This window comes from Zonotrichia albicollis, chromosome 2, assembly GCF_047830755.1.
Source record: "Zonotrichia albicollis isolate bZonAlb1 chromosome 2, bZonAlb1.hap1, whole genome shotgun sequence".
Taxonomy (NCBI): domain Eukaryota; kingdom Metazoa; phylum Chordata; class Aves; order Passeriformes; family Passerellidae; genus Zonotrichia; species Zonotrichia albicollis.
In genome coordinates this window covers 48,807,967-48,832,702 of record NC_133820.1, presented here as the reverse complement: position 1 = coordinate 48,832,702, position 24,736 = coordinate 48,807,967, and the positions used below count along the sequence as shown (strand labels likewise).

General features: G+C 38.7%; 1 protein-coding gene across 5 annotated transcripts in view; it reads right to left on the bottom strand.

Moving 5' to 3' along the window:
- Positions 1–24,219, bottom strand: part of LOC102066126 (putative N-acetylated-alpha-linked acidic dipeptidase) — a 28,637-nt gene extending 4,418 nt beyond the window's left edge. Inside the window, exons 1-19 of one of the 5 annotated variants that reach the window (XR_012578990.1) lie at positions 24,031–24,219; positions 22,591–22,699; positions 19,441–19,627; positions 18,551–18,652; positions 16,890–17,015; positions 14,836–15,022; positions 13,589–13,682; positions 12,168–12,266; positions 10,398–10,483; positions 9,278–9,397; positions 7,793–7,875; positions 7,454–7,517; positions 6,864–6,931; positions 4,823–4,914; positions 3,910–4,000; positions 2,871–3,135; positions 1,956–2,037; positions 590–682; positions 119–271 (exon numbers count right to left, since the gene is read on the bottom strand). Coding sequence is in view for 4 of the 5 variants with exons in the window: in XM_074535118.1 (XP_074391219.1) it covers positions 590–682; positions 1,956–2,037; positions 2,871–3,135; positions 3,910–4,000; positions 4,823–4,914; positions 6,864–6,931; positions 7,454–7,517; positions 7,793–7,875; positions 9,278–9,397; positions 10,398–10,483; positions 12,168–12,266; positions 13,589–13,682; positions 14,836–15,022; positions 16,890–17,015; positions 18,551–18,652; positions 19,441–19,627; positions 22,591–22,699; positions 24,031–24,148 (2,066 nt within the window). In the remaining variant the exon portion in view is untranslated. The other 4 variants (XM_074535118.1, XM_074535119.1, XM_074535120.1 and 1 more) reach the window with 4 other exon arrangements.
- Positions 24,220–24,736: the final 517 nt, after the last annotated feature.

Genomic DNA, 24,736 nt, shown 5'->3' with positions numbered 1-24,736 from the left:
ATAAGAATATTGCAGCAATAGTAGCCAAAGTCCATGAAGCAAGAAAATAACATAAGCTACATTATAAAACTAGACTAGACTTGATTCACTGCCTCTTAAGTAAGATTTACTTCTTTACCTGCATGAGAGGACCACTGAATTCCGTCCCTGCTGTTTCAGTACTGCCCTCCACACTACATTTGCCTGCATGGCTGTGCTCTTAAAATCGATCAAATTGTAGGTTCTTCACACTATTTCATTTTCCACTAATAGGAACAGCTTCCTGAATTTCCTACAATTAAAATTATTTAAAATTACTCCAGGGCTAAACTTTTACATCTGTTTAGAAGCCAAATCAAACCAAGAGAAATTATCTGAATAGGCTTCCAACAAGAATCTTAGGCTTCCAACAAGAATCTTCCTCATTCTGTATAGTGTATCACACTGAAGTTTTCCCCAATGTCATTTCTCCTTTTAATCTTATTTTTCCTGTCCCAAGTACTTTTGCTGTGTTGAATAAAATCATTGTAACTCCTTTTAGAGACTTGTAAATCTTAAAGGAATTTTCATAGGTACTCCATGAGGAAAGTGAAAAGTAAGCCTTTCTCACCTATAGAATGGCCTGCCAGGTAATCCAAGAGGGTCGATGAAAGCCCTTTCTAGAAACATGAGCTGATCATTTAGTGATCTGACAGCAAGCAGACTAAAGAAAAAACAAAAAAGGGAATATGTTAAATATGTTAGCAGTGTATTTGACCTACTTTTAACTCAGCATACAAATCTGGATTTATAAAGGGCAGTAAATCTGGGATGTTGAAGTTTAAGTGTAGGCCACAAAAGATAGCCCATGCTATCAGCTAACCTGCATAACAGAATTATGCTGATCTGTGCTGTGACAGAGTCTGGTTCATAACTGGAAAGTCTCTTAAAGCTGTTTTTAAAGTCCAAATGATAACATCAAAATACAGTGTTTCAGGTGCTTTCTCTCACATTTTCTCTCATTCCTGTATTTCCTTTTCATGAGGATGCTTAGACCATTTTCTTTTTTTGTACAAAGGTTTTCTAAGGACCCTCTTTTCCAGAAAGCAAACAAATTACTTTGATAAAATTGCATTTGTTTTTATGTAAAATCACAACATATCAGAAAAAGGAACCCTGTGATGTTAAAATCCTCTTTTAAGCCTTCTGAGAATTTCTGATGGTAGATTTTTAATTCCCTAGAGCAGAGACCATCTGTGTCTGTGTGCTTTTAATAGCCCTGCACATACTATTGATGCTTAATAAATAAAAGAACTGTGATGAGGTTATACAGAATATATGAGGGTTTGGTGGTTTACATCCAAAGTAACTTGTAGACCTTCAAAGGCAATTCACCAATAAAAATGTTAAAATTTATATCACAGTAAAACTGGAGTAACTCTACTACCATTAAGGAATTTTTTTTTCAATTTTACAGTTTTGTAAACAGAAACTGAAACTGGTTAGTTGAGATAAAGCATAGATTTGGGCCATCCATCAATAAAGCCATTTAGAAAATGTCACATACATGTCATATGTCATAAATGTCATCTTTTGCATAAGAGATTACTGTTAGCTCCTTTATCTGAAATTTGCTGCCATTAAAAAGATGGCTTTTATTCTCAGTTAGTGTTCCATAAGGGTAATAAGCATATGGCTAAATTAGATTCTTCCCAAGAAATGGAACATACATATATGTATATACAAAACAAAGTTTGGCTTGTCATTCTGGGCATGGCCTACAAAGAATAAATTAAGAATTAAGTCAAGTGCAACCTAGGCCTTTTGGCATAGGTGGTGCATAGAATTTCTTGAAAGTTCTTCATAAATCACACCACAAATACATCTTATTTATTTACTTTTTTCCATTAAGTGGTAGCAAATGAAGACTAAGTCCTCTTGAGCTCAGAGGACTACATGGAGTACTTGGACAGGAAGTAAAAAAGAGTTGAACTTACTTATTGAGATCTATTTGTTGCAGTCTCTCATGAAAGCTAGCAGCAACTTCTGTAAAATTCTTCACAGCTGAAAACAGAGCATCTGGAGAGAGCAGGAGCAAATTATTTAACTTCAAATTCTGCAGATGTCATTTACCAAATCAAATTCTTCAATTAAAGCTTTATCTTCCACTGTGATCATGATCCTGAATTGTTAAAAGTCTCACAGAAGGAAGATGACCCCATATTCCTACATTAAAAAGTATGTAATTCTGTGTGCAAACCTCTCTTAGACACAATAGCAGTAAGTATTGTTGTGAATATTGTTTAGTATTTGTTGCTTGAAGAATGTACAGAAATATCAAAAACTGGATCATGGAACCAGAATCAGACTGTTCAGGTAGGTCTGAGATTTTATAAATCCCAGCAACCTGCATTTTACTGTTATGTCACTCCACACAGAGTTTTGAGAAAGACTGACAATGTCTGTGTGTGTGTGTGTGTGTGTCTGTGTGTGTACACACATACATGTGTACCTGATACTGGCCATTAAAAGCCAAATCCTAAACTGAATATTCTATAATGTTGCTAATTAAAAAAAGTTTCTGAGGCACAGCATTATCCAACACAATAAGCTGCAAAACCATGTGATTTTTTTTAAGGAAACAAGACAATGATACATTGTTGTCAATACTGGTGAATCATACACAGGTCAAAGCAATGCAACTGTAAGTGTTAACTCTATTTGGAAGTGGCATAGTCCCCACACAAGCATGCTAGGGACAAAATATTCCCATTTCAAATAAAGGAGGGTATTGCTCTTGTTTTATGTACTGTTCATACAGCACAAGGTAGATACCAGCTCATGACTAAGACATCCATTAATCTAAGGCACAGTTAGCATTAACAGAGGAGGAATGTGAAGACTGTACGTACCAAAGGATACACTGTATGTTGCCAGCTCCTCTTCATGATTCCTTGACAAATTATAGATGATGTGAGCATAGTTGCTCACAGCTGATGCATAATCTCTACAGTCAAAGGGAAGCACAACAGAGTTGGCCAACTCGAACACCAGCCCTCCCCGTACCTGAGCTACTGTCAGATGATTCTTGAAAGTGGGATCATAAAACTGTTCCACAATTTCATAGGTTTCATAGACACTGTGGTAAACTGGATAGCTGCTGTATTTTTCCACATTCTGAAACAAAGGAAACCAATCCAAAACAAAAGCATTATTCAGCAATGTCTATTTCGGCGTGGCTTGGTAAAGTTAAAGCGTTCAGGTCATACTAATCCTATGCAGCCACTATAAACAGTCTAAGGAGAAGAACTGGTCAGTAGTGGCTCTCTTAAAGAGAGCCCTTAACCTATGCTGAGATGAATGGTCATTTGGAGAAATCTCTCTCCACTGACCATGTACACAGCCCAAAGAAGGTACCTAAGCACAGACACATAACTTTCAGTTGGCTAAATCCAGGTGAGATTGGACTTCTTCTCTTGCTTGGATACAATAATCATTTGTTTGGGTCCTTGGATATTCCTTCCTTTTCAGAGGAAATGACCACATTGAATAGTTTGCTCCTTGAACATTTCTCAGTTCATCTTCTCTCACAGTATACTCCAGAGCCCAATCCATATTTTCAATAAAACACAAACCATTTTGAATTCAAAGCTTCATAAAGTGTTAAAAATAATTTGAAAGTCACCATAAGCTACTCAGAAGCCCTCATCAGCCATAGGTAATTTTGAGCACATCCATTTACCCTGAGCAAAAGTCCTTCTGTCTAAGTGACAAGTTGATCATTCTTATTTATTACGTATTTGTTTTGAGGGAGCACATAGAGCTGTAGGAATTAGACACCACTCTGACAGATTGAACTGTCCTATTCTAAAAAGCTGGAAGTCTAAATGGCTCCTTTATACATGATGTTATTCAGGCACTTACAAGCAAGACCAGACTAAATAGACTTACCCAATTTTTACTGTAACGTGCTCTGCCTGAAGCAATGCCAAGACGTTGAAAAAATGCTTCAAAGTCATTGCCAGAACCCAGTTTATTTATTCTTTAAACAAGAAAGAGGGAAATGCCTTGAGTGACAATACTTAAGGTATAATTTTAGTTTGCTTCCAAGTATACCATGGCAGGTATTTATTTATTCAGCAGTCAGTCACTACACACCACATAGTCTTTCCCCAGTGTGCTCTTTGTCAACATACCATGAACTGCCTCTGACCCCGGAATTACCTGCACCTCATAAATTCCCTTCTCTGAGGATCAAAGTCACCCTTTTTAGGGTGAGAGATAAGTTCTCAAGAGGAGAATGTACCTCACTGTCTTTTTATCACTGACAAGAACCAGGGACCTTCCTCCTTCCAATGAACTTCCACTACCCCAAGCTCTCAACTCAGAGAAGAAATCACAGTAGTACATGAAGTACATGGCTTCATGGAATAAAATCAGTTTTTGAGATCCTGTAGAAATCCCCCGGTAGGACAATGTTGTAAAATCCTGCCTGGTGTGTTCTGCAGCCACCCAAACTCAGGGGCTTCCAAAAGACTGGAAAAAATCCAAGGGAAAGCTGTTGAGTTAACATCTTGTCTAATTACCACTGACTTGTGCATACTATCCTTATTTGCCTGAACCTCTATAAGCTAAAAGAACATGTTTAATATATTGCTTATCTACAAAGACAGGTTCACAAACCTGTTGTACAGTAGTGCATCAGCTGCAATCATTAAAATTCTGGAATTTATATCAGCTGCGAATCATACCATTTCTCTTCAGGACTCAGCTTTTCATGAGTATTTCTTTAAAACCCACTTTCTACAAGTTTGTGTTTGTGATGTAATGTTTGGCATATAATTAACTTTCTTTTGTCACTGACCTGGGGACCTCTTTATATTCACTTGATGGATTTTTTTTATACCAGCTCTCATAAAGAGATTTTCCTTCGAACCCCTCATCAGGACTTGGTATCTAGAAAAAAGACAAAGGGTACAATTTTAAATGTTTAAATGTTACCAAACAACAAGTCAACAACCTGTCATCACACCAAGCCTATGGCTTAGGGTTATGAGTGAGTCATCTTAAGTCCCTCAACTTTTTTGCATTTCCATTTTAACACTTCAAATGCATAGCATTTTCCAGAATAATAGTTTATTTGCAAAAAAGTAGTTAAATTTAGATGGAAGAAAAAACAATGAAAGCAAAACACTTCAAGCCAATATTTAAATTATGATATTTCTTTATGAAATTTTCAGCCATTTAATTTAAATATTCAAAAGATAAATCCCTCACAAAACCAATATATTTCGCTTTACTTTGGCAGAAAATTTAAATTTCTTCTTAGTTTAATTTAAAACTGTTTCTACATTCTTTCAGTTCACAAAAAATATGTTTATGGATGCAGAAGAAACCTTAGAAGGGAAAAGTGAACAGTACCTGGTGCTTATGTGATCATAGCTGCTAGAGAGGGATACAAATTACAATCATTCTAAAGTTCACTCCTACTACTGACTAATTTGAAGGTAACTGAGCAGCTTAAACACTGTGGATGTTTCTTCATCTTTCCTTTATATTGGTGGACTGCTGAGGTTTTATAATTTTGAATCCATTAAAGATTATTAATATATATTCTATTATTAATCTAACTATCTTCTATCTATAAGAATTACTCCACAACAGGAATCAAATTAAAACTAATTTATTTGGGGTTTTGTCTGTGAAGGAAATTGCCCATAGAACAGAACTATCAGCATGGAAACTTTTTACCACAGATTAACTACAGATGGGATCACATGGGACATGCTTCCTCATCAGCATTCTCTTCAGACATCAGCTACCAACAAGCCATGGTTACATGCATTCATCAGCCTTTGCTTCTGAACTTGAGGAACAGTTACACAAGTACTTTTACTGGTATTTAGGTCAAGATTTTAATGATGGCTCTTGGTGTCCAAACTGAGACTCTGCTGACCTGATTTCCTGACAGTTCTGAACACTTTCACTTAGCACAAGTTACCATGGGAACTGCAGGTGATCAACCCTTCCTAAATTTGGGACAGAAGTCTCTTTATCTGGGTACCCACTTTTAACAGAGCTACATTTTATTTGCTGTCTTTTAATTGCCAGAAAATTATTATACTGATTTACTACTTTTCCTTTACTTTTGCACCAGTCTGATGCCAGCTTCCAAGAGATAATAAACTATCAAATGACTGAATACATAAAGCAGATAAAGGCAGATAAAGTAAATTCACAGAATATACACAGTAGTTGAATGTATATCAGATCAGCATCTAAAATATATACAAAAACTAATTAGATGTTCACAGATTAGATGTTCACAGAGAGACCACTTCCCAAAGCAAGGAACATCTTACATTCAAGATGGTGTGGCTATTTCCTGAGAAAGGTCCCTATCTCTCAGTTTTGTGTGCCACACAAATGTGTGACAGCATCATGGTCAGAGACAAAGAATAACTAACAGGGTACACAGAAGCTGAGCACATTGACCAAACCTGTCACATCACACAAAAAAACATGGTAGCCACCCTAATTTCTACCCCTGCCTAGAGGGATCAGAGTCTCCTACTACCATGGGCATTCTAGAAGTTGATCTGCGCAGCCAAGCATATTGCTTGTTTCTGTCCTCTGGTTCACAGCATGATTTTATGCTTTTGTTCTTAGAAGGAATACTTTCACAGGAGGAGTGGAAAAAAATCCCCTAATTCCAAATAGTTACTAATTTAATGGTATGAGCTTGGAATCCCCTTATCTGTCCTGGGAAAAACTCCAGTTCCTTAGCTATTGACCTAGAAGGGGTACTGCAATCAGAAAAGAAAGATATGACACCATATTTTTACAGAGCCCCATCAAGTAAGTGAGCACTGAACATACCAGCCAAAAATTTCAAGTGGTATTACCTTTTTAGTCAGACTGTAAACCAGGCTGTACATCAGTGGTGTGCAATCCACTCGCAGTGTGTAGTTTCCTGAAAAAACATGACAAACTATTTGAAGAAGGAAGTTCCCTCAGCTGAAATTTCATGCTGTTACTTATTAGGAAAGAGACTAGGGAGCTACACTCTTTAAGAGGGGCAAGCTGAGAAGAGTTTTCCTATGATCTTCCCAGTGCACTTTATTGGTTAGGTTGAATTAGAGCCCAGCTCTTGAAGCAAGTCTTAAAAGCTTCTCTTATGCCCCCATGATTAATATGCACATTATAAGAGAAGAAGCTGACTCTAAAGAGTTGCCACAGAATGCAGGGCACAAAACTTCTTGTCTCTCTTATGACCTCCTAAACAGTGGGTCACTACTGTAAAGGACTTTTTCCCTGAAAAAGCATGAATATCTGAAGGATACTTTATGATTCTAAGCCACAGTTTCTCCCCATATTGATTTCTGAATTAATACAACAAAAATTATCCCATTGAAGGTCTCATGGATCATCAAGACAAAATCCCTCTCAGTCATACCACCACTATTCCTGCAAAACACAAGTCATATCCATGTACCTTCAACAGAAGAATCTGCATTGATATAAGCCACTCCCCGTGCTTGCAATACTTTGGCATTTTCCTTTGAGAAAGAAAAAAAAAAGGAACAAAATACTGATAAACTTTTTGTCCCTCAGAACTATCTTCCCATTCACAAAAGAAACAGCTGTTTCATAGAAGGATATCATAAAGTGCAAGGAGCTAGAGATTCTTGGTAGTTCAAAAGGAAACTCAAGGGAGAGAGAGATTGTGTGTGTAAGGAAAAGAGCGGGGGGAGGGAAGAAGTGCTTCTTTCTAGTGCAGATTTCTCAAAGAGCAGCCACCATGCAAATCTCTTTTTGAACACTCTTAGTTTACCTCAGCCCACTCTGTTGATCCTAACAAGCCAAATTCCTCTGCATCCCAGCTTGCAAATATCACGGTTCTCCTTGGTCTCCATCCTAAAATGAAAGACAATGAAAATTTATTACAAAAATAAAAGGTGCTTGTTACATGACTAATGTGAAAACATATGGCATTTTTGGGGGGGCTGATCTTTTACCATGATCTGTGGGGAAAGAGATATCCATAAGGAACTTTAACACCAATTTCGGTAACCTTATCTAATAATGATTTGCTATTGTAGCAGTCTGTCCTCTACTTCAATATCGGGCCAAATAATGTATTTCGTCTCTCACCTTTAAATGCAAGAAAATTTTCTAGAATCTAAAACTCTGATTAAGGAAATAAATGTGCTGTGCACAAAGTCTTGAAAGAAAGCAAGAAAGCAAGAAAGCTTTTCTAATCCTCTTGCTCTGTTCAGTCTAGTATACATTGTATATCAGTGTCTACCCTGACAGAAAAGAGACATATTTTCATATCTATTGCAGAACTTCTTTGACCTGTTTTTCCAATGATTTCAAAACTTAAGCAATTCCCTGTAACTTTGACAAATCACCTTCAAAAGAAAAATCTTTCACTTGAAGTGCTCCATTCAATTTAAAAGCATGCTAAATAGAGCAGGATCTATTGCTCTGATGCTGTACCTCAGTTCAAAGTTTTCTGTGAAGCTACTGGAACCTTTTCATCTTTTACTCCCTTTTTTTTTTTAACTTAATTTTTCCCCATTTGCATTCCAGAGACAGCTTCCCCTGATATTCAGTTACTGGGAAGAAATGGAAATAAAACTAAATGTCAATAGGTTTTATGTGTAATAGCAGGCAAAGAACACTTCTCTAGCACGGTATTTATGTCACAGCTTCTCTCCATGGGATGTCAGACAGGGAGACAGCATTTGCTCTGACAGCAACAGAAACCTGGTGCAGCTGACATTTGTTCCTATTCTAATGCAAGTAGGCATGAGGTATTTTTAACCATTACCTCCTACTATGCTTGCACAGCTCATTCTCAGCATTACACTGACATCCTTCACTTATTCTTGAATATGCCTCCAGGACACAGTCAAGTGCTGAGAGGGCTCTCAGTGTGGCCCTGAAGAAGCCTTTATGAGTTCAGCACTGTGTCAGTATTACAACACCACTGATATATCCAGTCTGACCTACCTCAAACACAGAGTAGTCAATTGTACCTAAATGGTGTGTTTATTTCACCATCCCCCATTTTGTTTTGTTTCCCTCTAGGTGTACTTTCTCTTGAGCAGAAGTACTTCACATACACCAAGGTGTTTATTCAACAACAGCATGTTTATTCAAGACATCAGTCTTGAATAAACATCTTGAATCAACATCTCTTGCATCAGAGATACAGGTTTTTAATTTCAAGCATATGTTTAAATCTCACTGAAATCAATGGGCACTGCTGAGAGTAGCTACTTGGATGTGCCTTATTCTTTTATTACATTACCTTCATTTCTCAGTTTTCCAAAGCTCCTCACAATCTCGTGAACCACAGCTGCCCCACTCTGAGGATCAATGCCACCAAACACCCATGAGTCACGGTGGCCTCCCAGGATGACATATCTGTCTAGAGAAATTAATTTTGGAGGTTTACTTAGGAATATTTTCTTGCTGGCATAGAGACATTAACTTGAAGTAATTTCTAATTTTCCACGTACGTATCAAGCAATAGAGATTAATAGTTTATAATACACATGATAGAAAGGAAAAAAGTGTTTTAAATTTCTGAAGACGTTTTTCTGTATTTTCAGTCAGTCTTGAAGAATTTGTCAAACCCAGTAACTGGATCCACAAGACTTAAAAACTTCAAACTCCATGTTATTAGTTTTATTACTGAATATACTACAGGTTTCCTCTAAAGACAGAAGCGTTTTTGCATACTTCACAACAGTGTGCTTCATGGTGAAGATGCTGTACAGTTTTATCTGTAGAGCACAGAAATTCACAACATTGTGAATTCCTGTGATGAATGCAGTATTTTTCTGGATATATATAATCAATCATAAAAAGGGTTGTCCAAATCATGACAGAGATATGATTACTGAGATAAAATTCATACTAGGTCTCTGTGCTGCTATAATATGGTTAACAGTTGTGTTTTAGGCAAGAGGAAAGCGCTGCAGTCAGAAGATAAATTATGCTATCATCATTCTAGGAATGTCTATATATCTGGTTTCTTTAGATTATTAAACCACGCTGGTTACAAGAGACTCTAAGATAGACAAAAAGTCAATAATGGTTGATATAGTGTCTTCCAATGGAACGCAAAATCCATTCCCATGTTTCTTAGGGGAGAATATCCACTTCAAAATATTCTTTCAATTGCAAAGTTACTTGCCTGAAGACAAATATTTCCATCCTGGTTATGACTCCCCCTTGAAAATCAGCATTTACAGTGAAAGTGCTGACATACCCTGAACCATATGAAAGCCAGTGCAAACACCATTTCAAAGATAATGCAATACAATATTTCAGAGAAAAGTATATTCCTCATCTCCCCCTTGTAACCATCAAGCACATGTAGAGGTCACTGCTCTTTCAGATTCTGCTGAAGAAAATGATTTTACCTGGTTCCACTGTGCCTCTGATGGTACCAATTACATTGTAAATCCTTCTTACTTCATTGTTGCTATGAATGTGCATTTTCACCTTTCTTGTGTTTTAGGAGGAAAACACAAAGAGAAAATCCACCAGATTAGATAACCAAACATCTTAACATCTTTCAAAAGTGTACAATATGAATATAAATGACAGAAAAATAATTTTGATCAAATTTATCTCCTATTAAACCAAAGTAAATCTGAAAATATTACAGTGTATTTTTTTCTGGATTCATACTTGCACAAATGAGAACAGCATTTAGCCCTTGACAGCTATGTAATATTTCTGATGTCAATAAGATTTATACAGATAGTGGGATCAGAACTCCAAAGACCTATTGCTAGCAGCTAGCTTTTTAATTTGAAATATTGAAAGAAAAATAGAAAGCATCTAATGTTCAAAAGGTAAATAGTTCTAATGTTCTGCAGTTTGGTACAAATCAGAACTGACTCCACGTCACAGTTTAATCCCAGCCAGCAACCATGCCCCACACAGCCACTCACTCATTCCCCCACTAGCAGCAAGAGAATCTATAGGGTGAAAGGTAGAAAACTCATGGGCTGAGATAAAGAAAATTTTATACACAAAGCAAAATCCATGGAAACAAACAAAGAAAAACTGTTCAACCATCTCCAAAAGAGCAGAGCCCTATCACAAGTAATGGTGACTTGGGAAAACAAACACCATCACTCCAGATGTCTCCCTTTTTCTCCTTCATCCCCCCCTTTATGTACTGAACTTGATGCCACATGGTCTGGAGCACCCCTTTGCTCAGCTGGGCTCACCTGTCCTGGTTGTGCCTCCTCCCAGCCTCCCATGTACCCCCCACTCTCTCACCAGTGTGGCAGCATGAAAAGCAGAAAAGGCCTTGGCTCTGTGTGAGCCCTGCTCGGCAATAACAAAAACATTTCTATATTATCAACCCTGCGTTCATGAGAAATGAAAACCAGGCTCATACCAGCCACTGTGAAGAAAATGAACTCTACCCTAGCTAAAACAAGAACATTCCAGCACAGTCCATATTACTTATTACTGCAGCATCTCAGGCAGCAGAAAACAAGACAACCTGAGTTGCATCAAGAGATTTTTTTTTCTACAACATCAAGAGTTGTTTATCTGTACCACAGCTGAAGGTGCAACAACTCAGCCCCATGTTAAACAGCTCATATGAAGTCAATACATTGTACTCTGACAACGTTAAAACACATAGACTTAAGTCCTAAACTGTAATTACTAATTCAGCTAAAAACCATCTGAAGCACTAAAATTGACTGATATGAGAGTTTAAGCTCCTCTTTTTCTGGAAAAGCTGAGTAGAAAAACAGCTTATAAGAAGCAGTTAATTACTGCTTTATATAAGTAAAAAGCTAAGACCAGAAGCTGGACTCACATGAACTTAAAAGGAAACAAAAGTACTCGGGGAGAAAAAAAAACCAAAAAAAACTCTGAAAAAAAATACCCCAAAACCTCTCAACAAATAGTTTATCAAAGACTAGATGCTTTTCAAATTAAACTGGTTCAGGACTAGCTGGAAACTAAAGCAAGGTAGTCATATCCATCCAATCAAGACATAATGTACTAATGCTTTGCACTGAGCACATTTCAGCCATGGAAACAGCCAAAATCAAAGGAATGATATAAATAAACCCAGCTACTCTATCTTTGGTCAAACTCTATTGCTCTACCTGTTTTTTCCCCTGGTCCCAAGAACACTCTCCTTAGGAAACAAAACTGACCTTGAAGAATGATCTTCTGTAAATCCAGGACCAACGTTGTAAGATACATTCAAATTTCCTTTCCAGCTACTGTGAGGTGGTGCAGGTCCTCCCATATTACTGTTATGGAAAAAAAAAAATCATTATCAGTTACAGAGCTCTTACAACGGCACCAAACAAATGAGGACCCAGAAACCACACTATGCTAGGTCCCATATGCATGTAAGCCAGTGTTGGTCATTGTTTTGGACAATTTATACCACAAGCTTTGGCAGGAGAACAATCTGGAGTTTTAGCTACAGCTACACTAATACTAGTAAATTAATACAGAACAATAATCCTCAGCATAGAGATCAGCTTGGAATGGTCTACAGCTATCCTGGAAGGAAGTGTTGGCCAAAAGGCTTTGCATATAAACTGCCTCTTGTAAATAGTCCCTGGAACATTCTCATACCTTGAACTGCATTTGCATTTGAATTAGCAAAATGCAACTTGGGCCATTCCTTAACAGCACAGGCAGTAGTTTTATGGTGCATGTCCCTGCACACTGCTTAATCTTATAGCATAGGCAGTTGATGCATGTCAAAGATGGCTAAAGTAGAGAAATATGATCAGTCCAAGTCACCCATTCTTGTTCCATTGTCAGAAGTGTCATGCTTCTCCTCTTAACACAACTGGAAATGCAGTAATACAGTGGATCACAATCACCCAGACCGATTCCCTTGAAGGACTTTTATTTTTGACATGAACTTCTGAGATACAAAGAAAGTATGCCGAATGTTCTGGTTCTTGGGGAGCAAAATATATTTCTTGTAAATGCAAGCATGTCTTTTACTGTAAATACATACTTCAGTCCACAGAAGAACTTCAACACGTGTTCGGGCGCTGAGTAAATTGTAAATCATATAAAAATATGATAGCAGGAATAACTAGATGCTATGACTTCTCAAGACAAAAGTGAAAACAAGGACCCAGTATTTTTAAAGGATTTAGGTTTTATTCATAATTATCAAAACCAAGTTCTAGTATTATTTAATACTTATTGAACAGAAATATCTGGTTACATCAAATTTATACACAGTAATCTGCTCTATCACTACTAGTTGGCAGTGGATAAAAGAGTTTTTTTTATCTATATTTTTATAATTATGAGCAGTAATTCTGATAACAGAGATAACTATAAAGTTTAAAAGAAAAGAAAACTTGGAGACATATTAGTCCATATTACAAATGACCATTTCCAGACAACTCTGCACATACCTCATATGTAAAAACAGATACCACACTTACCTCCTACAGAGGTCCTAATAAGAAACAAACATATTAATTCAACAGCTACAGGAGAAGCAGAGTGCAAAAGTCATTTGACTCTCTTTTCAAATGCTCTTATAACTTCCAAAAAACAATCTGCTAAAAATGCCTCATGTCTCCCATGCACGTACCGCAGTAATGATTCTGCATCATGATAGCCAATAGGATGAACTGGAATTTTTGGGAGACCTACACCACTGCTTTTGTCTAATCGGTACATGTATTCTGAAAGCAAAAGACAGATACAGATATTTTCATATTTACAAGTCTCAGAAGGAAGCTGTACAATTCTTAGCATAGCCTTAACACTGGAGTCAGGAATAATCATTTCACTTTCCCAGAAGCTGAGCTGACATATTCCCAGTAATTTCATTCTTTGTGTTTTACCAACATACTTTCAGAGACACTAATCAAGGTTCCCCCCATAGTGTCTGCAGGCATGCATACGAAGATGGCTGGAAATTTTAAAATTATTTGTTCTTTTTTTTTTTTTTAACTTTTTTTTTGAGTTGAAATACTTTTACATAGAAATATTTCTCTTCATGGGAAAGAAGTTCAGACTAAGCTACACATGAAGAACAACAGCAAAGAAGGAGCCCACAGTGTCATGCTTGGAACATTCAGCTGGGAACTAAAAACCTTTGCCAGTTGATAAAGAGATGCAGATAAAAGCTTATACACTGGACTACTGAATATTCTGGATTGCTGTTTATGTGTACAAATCAAAATCTAGGTTTTGTTCTGACAAAGCTCAAATACAAATAATTTTTTTTTTTGCAAATCTTAATCTTCATGGACAAAAGCATATACGCAATAGTTTCCTCCTTAATACAATATTCACAGGAACCCTTTGTGATTGAGGGAGCCAGGGATTCATCTGTGTGATCACTGACTCTAGGCATGAGGAACCAGAAATTTTCTTCCTGGTCTGCTCTGCCATGCTGCTGTTTTGAACATGTATCCCCTTCCAGCTCAAGTTCTGCTGCCTAGAGACAACACTGCCCATCACTTAGGGACTGCCTTTCTTGACGTGATTGCCTCTCTCAGATATGCTGGCCCAAGTGCTGGCATAAATAGTTCTTAATGAGTTTCCATCAAAATGATCTGGTTTAGTGCTAAATGAAACAGGCACAACTCAAGCAGCTGAAGAAGCATAAGGTGAAGGTGATTAATACACATCAGTACTCTAGGGCTCCCCTAATATCCTCTCACTTTCTCTCATGCGCCATTTACAGAAGTGGCCTACTGCAGTGAAACCCAAAGCTGCCTTTTAGCAACAAAGACTAAGAAAGGAAGTGTGCTGTTATAAGGGAGAAAACATCCTCTGTCCTTCCTTGGTACCAGACCCTCAGAGAATGCCTTCTCTAGAGTCACTCACCTTTTGCAGGATAACCTGGAGTCAGAGGATCCCCTGCTCCATTCAGGTTTAATACATTCCCACGCTGGGCTCCTCCACCTGGAAGGTCCCAGCCGTTTGGATAAGGATCTACTCCAGGTGCACAGTAGTCAGCAGGGTCAGAGTACAGAATAATTCCCTTGGCACCTGCCAATTCAGCATTCTTCACCTGTAAAGCACATCTCCAGTCCCTATCCAGTCCTTTACAGCTTGACTCCAGAGTTCAAGGGGCAAAACAAAGTATAAATTACAGCGATTTTTCCTCAGGATCTTTTACAGTGCTTGGGATAAGTCAACAACTGTCTCCTAATTTTCTGAAACATATATATACAGATATCAGGTTTTATATGCAAGTAAAAAGTTTGCTCTTGCTTGGACTTTTTGTTAGCAGATAACACCAGTAACATGGAAAACATTCTCCACATTACTGCTACATAACCTGAGTTTGCATTCTGTCATCCAGATCAGAACAATCAGCTGACTATTGAAATGTACACAGCATGAACAGAAAAAACTGTATCACATTAATGCAACAGTATCTTTCAGGTAGTCCTGTACTTACCTTGTTTACTTAAATGATCTCTGAATGGATCTCAGGGTCTGGTCTATACAGGAAAATTATAATTGGAGAGCTTGAAACTGCCTTTGGCTGTGAACAACACTAACTCCAGGAAGCCCACATTTTAGGCTCATTATGGCAGAAGGACTGACCCGCATGCTGTTTTAAAAGTGTTCTTGTGTGACTTTATTATTGCATAATATATATCATTCTGACATCCCAATCTGGTTTGCTACTAGATATGACAGTGATGGATAGTGACAGAGTGACAACTAATCCTCAACAGTTTCAAATTTGGGCATTTTAACTCAGAAATATCATAGCTTTTTTTCCATTTCTTTTTTTTTTTTTTAGGAACTACAGTACCTCCCTTCATCTTCTACCCTATTTTTGCACACCATTAGGAAGTTTAAAAAGTTTCAGTACAGTTCTCCAGATTTTATATAGGCTACCAAATTCTTCAGTATATAAGCAGTCATTAGAAATAATATTGCAAGACTGAGCATATCCCTTTGTGTGAGGGGAATGAAATGAGGGGAGGGCATAGAATTTCCAAACCACAGGAAAACTGCCTCTCTAGATATTAGTAGCTCTAAGATATTTGTGTTTCATTCTAAGGAAAGATCCACAGACAGTAATACTTTCTTCAATTTTTAAGTTTTTTCCATTCAGATAGTATCTTGAGGAGCGGTAAACAATTTAGTGAAAATATTGTCTGACCCAGAATATAAGTTATATACCACTTCTCACTGGTGAATATTATATGTATGTAAACCAGTGAATTATCTATTTAAAAGCTTCACACAAGATTAATCAACAGCATATAATAAAAACTGGCATCCAGTGAATTCAGTGCCTGACACCCTTAGGAAACTGACAAATACAAATTATAGTCCTGCTCAAATTAGGGTCAAAATAGTTGTTGAACAAGAACCAAATGCTCTTACATCTCTTTTAAGAAAATAACTTGAGTGTATGCCTGAAGTATGTACAGGATTATGTCCTTTCCTGTTATGTTGTGGAAGCCTGTGAAAACTGTAGTTTAAATATAAATTTATATGATAGATATGACAGAGATGTTGAATAACCAAATACAGAATTTAAAATAACTTTCATATAGCTATAGACTCTCTCTGGTGTACAGAAACCATTAAAAAGAAACACAGTATACACATAGTAAAGAACAACTGATCCAATAGGGAAGAACAATCTAGTTCAGAATTAGAGTGCATGACACTCCATTAGTGATATTTTGGAACAATTTATTAAAATATGGAACATTTTCCAACTGATTTACTTTTATCCTAGAAATACTAAAGATTCATCTTTGAACACAGGTCTATGGAAACTCTGTTACTATAAATCTCCAGAACACCTTGGGGAAGTGTTTCAGTCTCTTGAAAATACTGAAGGGCAGAAGAGTTGAAGTAGGAGTAACACTGAGAAGGGCAGCAATGCTTTTATTCACAGGGATTACCTTATTTCCTCTGAAGATCTTCCCATATCTGGCAATAACAATCTTTCCTGTGCAGTTAATTCCCATGTCACGTTCTAATGTAAAGAAGTCCTCGGTGCGGCCATAATTCACATACACCAACTCACCCTGAGAGAAAGAGGCAGGATTTGAAACAATAATGTCAAAGAGCACGCTGAAAGGAGTGTGTGATCTAATAAGATAATAATGGCTTTTAACATAGAATCCTTGGCCATCAAGAACTCAGAAGAGCTTTGGCCCTACTGAGTATTCCCACTGAGGAGATTTATACACACTCCCTTCCTGTGCTTTTTGCAGTACTGATGCAGACAGCTCGCTGGAGAATGCCACTGCTAAAAGCACTAGAGGTGTTGTCAAACTCTTATGTTATAAGGTGAAAATAAGCATCAGATTTTGAAATGACAATCTTGTCTTTAGGTATTGTTTCCATTTGAAACAAAGTTTTTATATTTAATTAAAATAAAACAATTTCCTAAAGAAGGAAGAAGAAGCTTTTTAAACTTTTCATCATTTCTTCACATCTCATCAAACCAAACAAAGCAGTGATGTTGTTCTATCTTTCTTGGGTGATATGCTATGATAAAAGGTCAAAACCCATTAATTTTATCTTACACTATGTTCCAAAATTCCCACTGCAATTCTTGGAACACTCAAAGCTCTTATGTCCTAGGGTACAGATTATCTGCCTGGTTCTCCAGCTTTCTTTGAGTGTCTGAGGCAAATACACACAGTATTCCTTTTGTTTTCTGGATTTGAACAGCTTATTAACAAACATCACAAAGTACCTGACTGATATAATACTGAGCTGTGTGAGTAAAAGCATTAGCATCTTTCTAGATGGAACTTTAAAGCACACCCTGGACCAGGGTTCTGTCAACCTAAATTATTCTACATATAGAAAAGAAAAATATTGAGAACAACACCAAGAAATTCTAATCTTACAAACTATTAACTGAAACCCTAATGATCACAGAACAGAAAACTCCTGCTACACAGGCCAGCTTTATCAAAGAAAGCCCATCAGCTGATACCATCTGTATAACAAGACAGGAAGAATTACTGTTAAATTCAGATCACAGCAACACCTCTATCACCAGCTAGAAATGTCAGTAAAAGCTTTTCAAGCATACTCAACAGTGTGCAGCTATACCTGTCAGTGTGAGCCTTGGACAAGCAGCATTTTCAAAAGTGAGATTGTTCATTTGGCCGGGTAAATGTAACAGTCTATTTGTTCACCAAGATGGGAAACAACGGTGCATAGTTACAGGAATGTCTGGGGGGGTTTACTGCAGCAGCTGATATTAAAGATTTATTACCACAGTTTTTAAGGAAAAAAAAAAAATCCAGCTCAGACAAACTAGAGGAAAATATTAAACACCTATATGACTGCTCAATTTGAACGCTGCTTCATCACAATGATCCCAAGAACATTGGAGCTAGGTCATCTTTCCTACTAGTGATAAAGTGGGTTTTGAACTAAAGCCTAAGGAAGTTCAAATTATTCTGTATTGCTCTCTGATATTCTCTGCTACGGTACAGTACACTGTGGTATTCCATCTTTTCAATTTCTATTATTTCTATTTCTGTCTCTGCTTCTGTTCCAACCTCTATTTCTTTTACTATGTAGCATTCTACTATCTTACCTCAGGCACTCCTTGGGCTGAAAAGGCATTGTAGGGTGGCACCACATCTGCAACAGCTTCATATCCCGGAGGAGGAGGCTCAGACAATGATGTGTTGAAAACCTAATAGGAAAAGAAAAAAGGAATAAGGTAAACAAGGCAATGTGAAAAAGGAATACTTTCTATTCACAAGAACATTTCACAAGCATTTGCAATCTGGAAGACTCTGGTTTCAGAATTCTACCTAAGAAGTGGCCAAAATTTTAGCAGGCACTGGGCATCCTTTAAAGTAGGCATGCTCAAGGTGTGAATTTACAAATCCCATCTCCACTCTTCACAGAGAATCCGGCATAAATGAATACAGGGCTCCCTGAAGTGGTCTGGGTACAGCAGATAAGAACAGGTTAGATCACAGTGGTAAAAATGCTTGCATTCTGATCATCTCTGAAGCTTCTATGTGCTATCACACAGAGAATGAACACATTCCTTTTGTGATAGCACATCTTGAGACCTAAATTCTAATCTTCTAGAAACTGAATTTAGCTGAATCATTGGTACTATATAATGAATCAATGCAAAGAATGGTGCTGACCAGGATTTCTTTCCTCTTTTTAAACAATACAGTAATTTGCAAACTATTGACTAACATCAAGTAATTCTCTTACCTAATTGTTTTTAATCCATATGTCAGGATGCTGTATGAATCAGGGGAAATATTAGTATTCCTAACACATGAAATTCACTTATTATGAAACAAAGATGCAAAATATAAAAGCAAACTGGAATCCCTGATTTCCATGGGCTACCAGGCCCAGTACCATTAAGTACAGAGGACAGTTTTCCCTCACAGCCTTCCCAGGTGTATGAAAGTGATTTTGCTCCCTGGTTGGAAAAACTGGTTGTTCAGGTACCTCATTGCCATGCTCATCAATTATTGAGATGTAGTTGGGCTTAGTGTCATCAGGGTAGGAGAGTAAGACATCATAATGAACCAACTGAACCGAATCCAAACCAAATTTCTTCCACTCAGCTTGGATTTGCTGTGCCAGATGCATATTTTCCTTTGTTCCTGCTAGGTGAGGAAGCCGTGTAAAATTGCTAGAGAAAAGGGAGAAATAAGCAGGGTCAGGCACTGAAGGTCATAATCAGAACTCCTCTTAGCCTAGCTGGAAATCAGCCTCATAGGGATAATCAGATATACTCAGGCTAAATTAGGACCAAGACTTCTCTGCGTCTATGTATTGTTATGCTGTAAACATAACTGAGATCAAGGGTTTCAGGCTGTCCTGATTTAGCACAGCTTGCAGCATGATTTAGCAAGAATGGTGTGATGACACCAGCTATGGGGTCTTGTCCTTTCTTTACTCCTTGTCTTCTAAGCTATAGTAGGTCCATGCACTCCTATGCACAGTAAGACCTTATCATTGTGAAGTGATAAAAGAACTGAGCACAATTATTTTTGTGTATTCAATTTAGAAACATGCATAATTTCTCTGGTCCTTACTTGTAATTAACTAGATGTTCTTCTTGAATCACACAATTTTAATTCATTTTGGCACGAATACTGGTTTATCTGAAAGTTCACTCCGAGTGTGTCTTGTTGGCAAGTAAAAGAGAGTGAGTTTTGAGTACTATATAAACAAGGAACAGAAAAACTCAACAATTTGTGACTTAAAAGTCATGCCAGCATGAATAACAAACAGTGAAAGAGAGCATAAAAAATGAACAGCCCATTGTCTGGAAAAAAAAAAATTGTCCAGTCCAGACCATTGTGAAAGCCCAGTTGTGAAGCCAGTTGAAAAAACCCTCAGTTGAATGAGGCTGTCATCATGATGTCCTCATTCTATCATATGACCATGCCATTAACATGCCAAAGAAACATGTGTGGCACCAGCTGATGTTAATGAAGGAAATTGTATCTTTGATTATGAAGGGGTGTGAGATTAGGAAAAACTTAAATTTTGGAGTTCAAATAAGACCAAATCCAACAAAGAAATCTACTTTGAAAGAACTATATATATAGAATAGAAATAGAAATAGAAATAGAAATAGAAATAGAAATAGAAATAGAAATAGAAATAGAAATAGAAATAGAAATAGAAATAGAAATAGAAATAGAAATGTTTGCTTGTAAGGGATGTACAACAATCATCTAGCCCCACTGCCTGACCAATTCAGGGCTGACCAAGTTAAAGCATGTTATTAAGGGCATTGTCCAAATGTCTCTTGAACACTGACAAGCTTGGGTCATTGACCTCTCTAGAATGTCTGTTTCAAGTCTGAACATCCTCTTGGTAAAAAAATTCTTCCTCATGTCCAGTCTGAACTTTCTCTGGTGCAGCTTTGAACTATTCCTATGCATCCTATCACTGGATACTCGGGAGAAAATACGCTCACCTCTTTTGCCACGTCCCCTCCTTTAGGAAGCTGTAGGAAGCAATGAGGCTGCCCCTCAACCTCCTTTTCTCCAAACTAGACAAAATCCTTAGCAGCCAAATGCTGGTGGATAAAACCATGTTCCTCTGATCATGCCTAAATCGAATACTGTACTAAAAGTCACTGTTACAGTGACAGTATCATCTTCTGGATGACATATACTGAACCAAGAGCACACTTACATGCTATTTGTAAAAATGGTTGTTTTCTAAAGGAGTTAAAAATGTTTAAGTATCACATTTTCATTAGAAATTGATTTATGCAATAACATTTTCCTGTATTACACTCCCATTTAACTGAACATTGTGATTTTCTTCATTTTTCTCTTCTCAGCTGACTGCCTGTACTGGTAGTTCTGAGCAGTGACTAAGCATCTGCTGTATTTCACTGCAGGACTGGCCACATGACAGTAAATGAGGTACAATGCTTTCTACTTACATGGAGACAGGTAGTTCAAAGGGCAGGAAGGTCCTTTCACAGAGCTGTTTAACAACAGCTGACTTTGCAAACTCCAAAACACAGGTTAAGACTCTAAAAACTCCTAAACCTTTGGTTTTGAATGTGTATATTATATCCCAGTACATGAGCTAGTAGAGACCATACTTTTGAGCTAATTTATGTACAATTATTTGTTCATGGCAAATACACCTAAAATGGAAGCAGCGGGATTGCTACAATCCTATAAACTGAAAATAGTATTTTAGTAATTTAGTTTTGCACAACTCCATGTTATGTAATCAGACTGGGAGTATGAGGCAAATCCAAATTTGTTGATTATTCCTACAATAGCTGATGCTCTTTCTTTACACTGAAAGTAAATTCCCATCAATAAACTATGACTTGTGGCCTATTATTGACTGGAATAAATATAAAATTTTAACAAACACTACACTCCAAAGAGAAAAATAATCCATTAGTTAAAGCTTCTAAGTTACTAAAACAGAAATATTTATTACATAGATTAAATTTTAGTAACTTTAAAGTATTGATATTGTAATGTTCCATTTTTTTGAATTGTTTTAAGCATGACCAACAAGTCAGAGAGGTGATTCTGTCCCTCTACTCTGCTTCATGAGACCCCAGCTGCAGTGCTGTGCTCAGCTCTGAGACTCAACACACGAAGGACAAGACCTTGATGGAATAAGTCCCAGAGGAGGCCATGAAAATGATCAGAGGGCTGGAGCATCTCTCCTGAGAAGAAATGCTGAGATTTAGGGCCATTCAGCCTGGAGCAGGCTCTGAGACTCTATAGCATTTTCCAGTATCTGAAGGGGGGCTTACAAGAAGGTGGAGAAGGACCTTTTTCAAGGGCATGTAGTGACATAAGGAAGGACAATGGCTCTAAACTGAAAGAGGTCAGTTAAAGATTGGATATTAGAAAGTAATTCTTTACTTTGAGAGTGATGAGGCACTGACACAGGTTGTCCAGAGAAGCTGTGGATGCCCCATCCCTGGAAGTGCTCAACGCCAGGTTGGACAGAGCAACCTGGTCTAGTGAAAGGTGTTTAGAACCAAAGGAGCTTTAATGTCCCTTCCAACCAATTCTATGATTCTGTGGTCACTGGGCTGGCTCCCACTTAATTTTTTTTTTCTTGTCTGAACTGATTAGTCTACACACTGCTTACTAAAGAAACTGCTTGATGTTTTCCGCTTTCATTTCAGCCATAAATGCTGTCCTCATGTCCTCATGATTACTCAGAGATGTCTTCTGATCTGTAGGTTTTGCAAACCAGCCTGTACAACACATGAAAATACCAAAGTAAAAACATCAGAGCAATATTCTCATGACACACACCGCTTCTCTTTGGTGTCACCACAAGATTTTCACTGTTTTACATTTCAGAACTGTTTTCCTTTCAGCACATACAAGTAGCTACAACCTAATGCAGGCTGCAAAGTGATGGTGGTGTTAGTCCCATAAATGGTAAGAGAAGATTTGTCTCGGTAGATGTTGAGTGATATAAAATACTACCTTACATTTATTCATCAGTTATTCTCCTGTAGATGCTAAGGAGATTTATCTATCATCCTTGAGCACCAGAACGTCATGCTGTCAGTCATACAGTTACCTCAATAATAAGGCAGCAGCTTTACATAAAATGCACAAAAACACAGGCACACTTTGTAAGGAACAGATGTCTTGTAACTCCTTTCTCACTCTCTGCTCTGTCTGGCTTCTTTCTGGAATCCTTCCTTTTCTGAGCAAGCACTACCAGAGTAAGTGATGAGAGGAACAGCTGGCTATAAAGAGAAGTGTTCCTGACATCTGTTTTCAAGTCAGACTGGACACATTCTGTGTATGTGCAGCAGCAGCCACACGGGTACTGTGAATGACAAACCTGTGGGTTCAAGAGGGTAACAAGTTGGCACCAGTGAGGCACTGATTACTGGCACAGTGAAAGGCTCCACATGAGAGAGGAATTCAGTCGGGGCTTCCCAATGGCAGCAATCCCAAGTACATACCAAATGGCATTGCAAAATACAAGTGGCCCCTTTGTTTTCTTTCCTTTTGTAAGCTCATCATGATTCAGATGTGAACCAAAAGCAAGGTAGGGATGGGGAATCTCTTGCAGCAGCAACCCTAAGTCCTGCCTGCTTGGGACCAGGAGCAGGTGAGACACTGAGACTATTTTTCCCTTCCTATCCATGCCCCTCCAGCCCCCTGTTTACCTCCCTGCCTCTCTGCCTGCAGCTGGTGCTGTTTCAAAGCAGCAGGGTCGAGGGGTACGTCTTTTGTCCCCTCCTCACAAACCCAGCGCCCCTTTTTCTTGCCCACTATTTTACTCCTATTTACTTGAACAAAAAGTGAATAGAAAAACAAGCCAAAGACACAAACTCCCTTCTCCTGCGGAGAGGCTGGACATCCCAGAGAGGCTCAGTGACAGCACCGGCCCGCTGTGAAGGGCAGGTGGCATCGCTCGGCTGAGCACGGACTCACCTCGGCCACCCTCGGCACAAACTCCCGGGCGCTGCAAACCCGCCCGCTCCCCCCCAACCCCGGCTCCGAGCCGCGTTCGCCGGCTGGACGAGCCCCCGATGCGAAGGAGGGTTAGTCCGCACTGTACCGATGAGGAACCCGAGGAGGAAGAAACCCGCCGCGGCTCCCAGGACGACGGCCCAGAGGCGGCCGCTGGCTGCCCTGGGGCCGGCCGACTCCGAGCGGGCACCGAGCGACGTCCACATGGCTGCCGGCCCGGCCGCCTCGCCGCCCGCAGTGCCCAGGCCTGAGCCCGGCCGGCCCGGCTCCGCTCTCCCCGCCCCGTTCCGCCCCGTCCCGCCCGGGGTGAGGCCCTCCCGCCGGCAGGCCCGGCCCGCTGGGTGAGCTGTGCCTGAGCGCTGGCGGCCGCTCCGGGCTGCCCACCGCCCCTCTGCCGGGCATCCTGCCGCCCCGTGTATCACAGAACCACAGAATCAAATAGGCTGGAAAACACCTCTGAGGTCATCGAGTCCAACCTACGATCAAAGACCAACACATCAACAAGACCATGGCACCAAGTGCCACATCCAGTCCTTCCTTTAACACCTCCAAGGACGGTGACTGCACCACCTCCTTGGAATCATTCCAGTGTCTAATCACCCTTTGTGTAAAGAACCTTTTTTTAAATGTCCTCACTGAATCTCCTCAGACACAGCTTGAAGTTATGTCCTCTTGTTCTGTTCTTGGTAGCCTGGGAGAAGTTGCTGATCCCTACCTGGCTTCAGCCTCCTTTCAGGGAGTTGTAGAGAGTGATAAGGTCACCCCTGAGCCTCCTTTTCTCCAGGCTGAACACC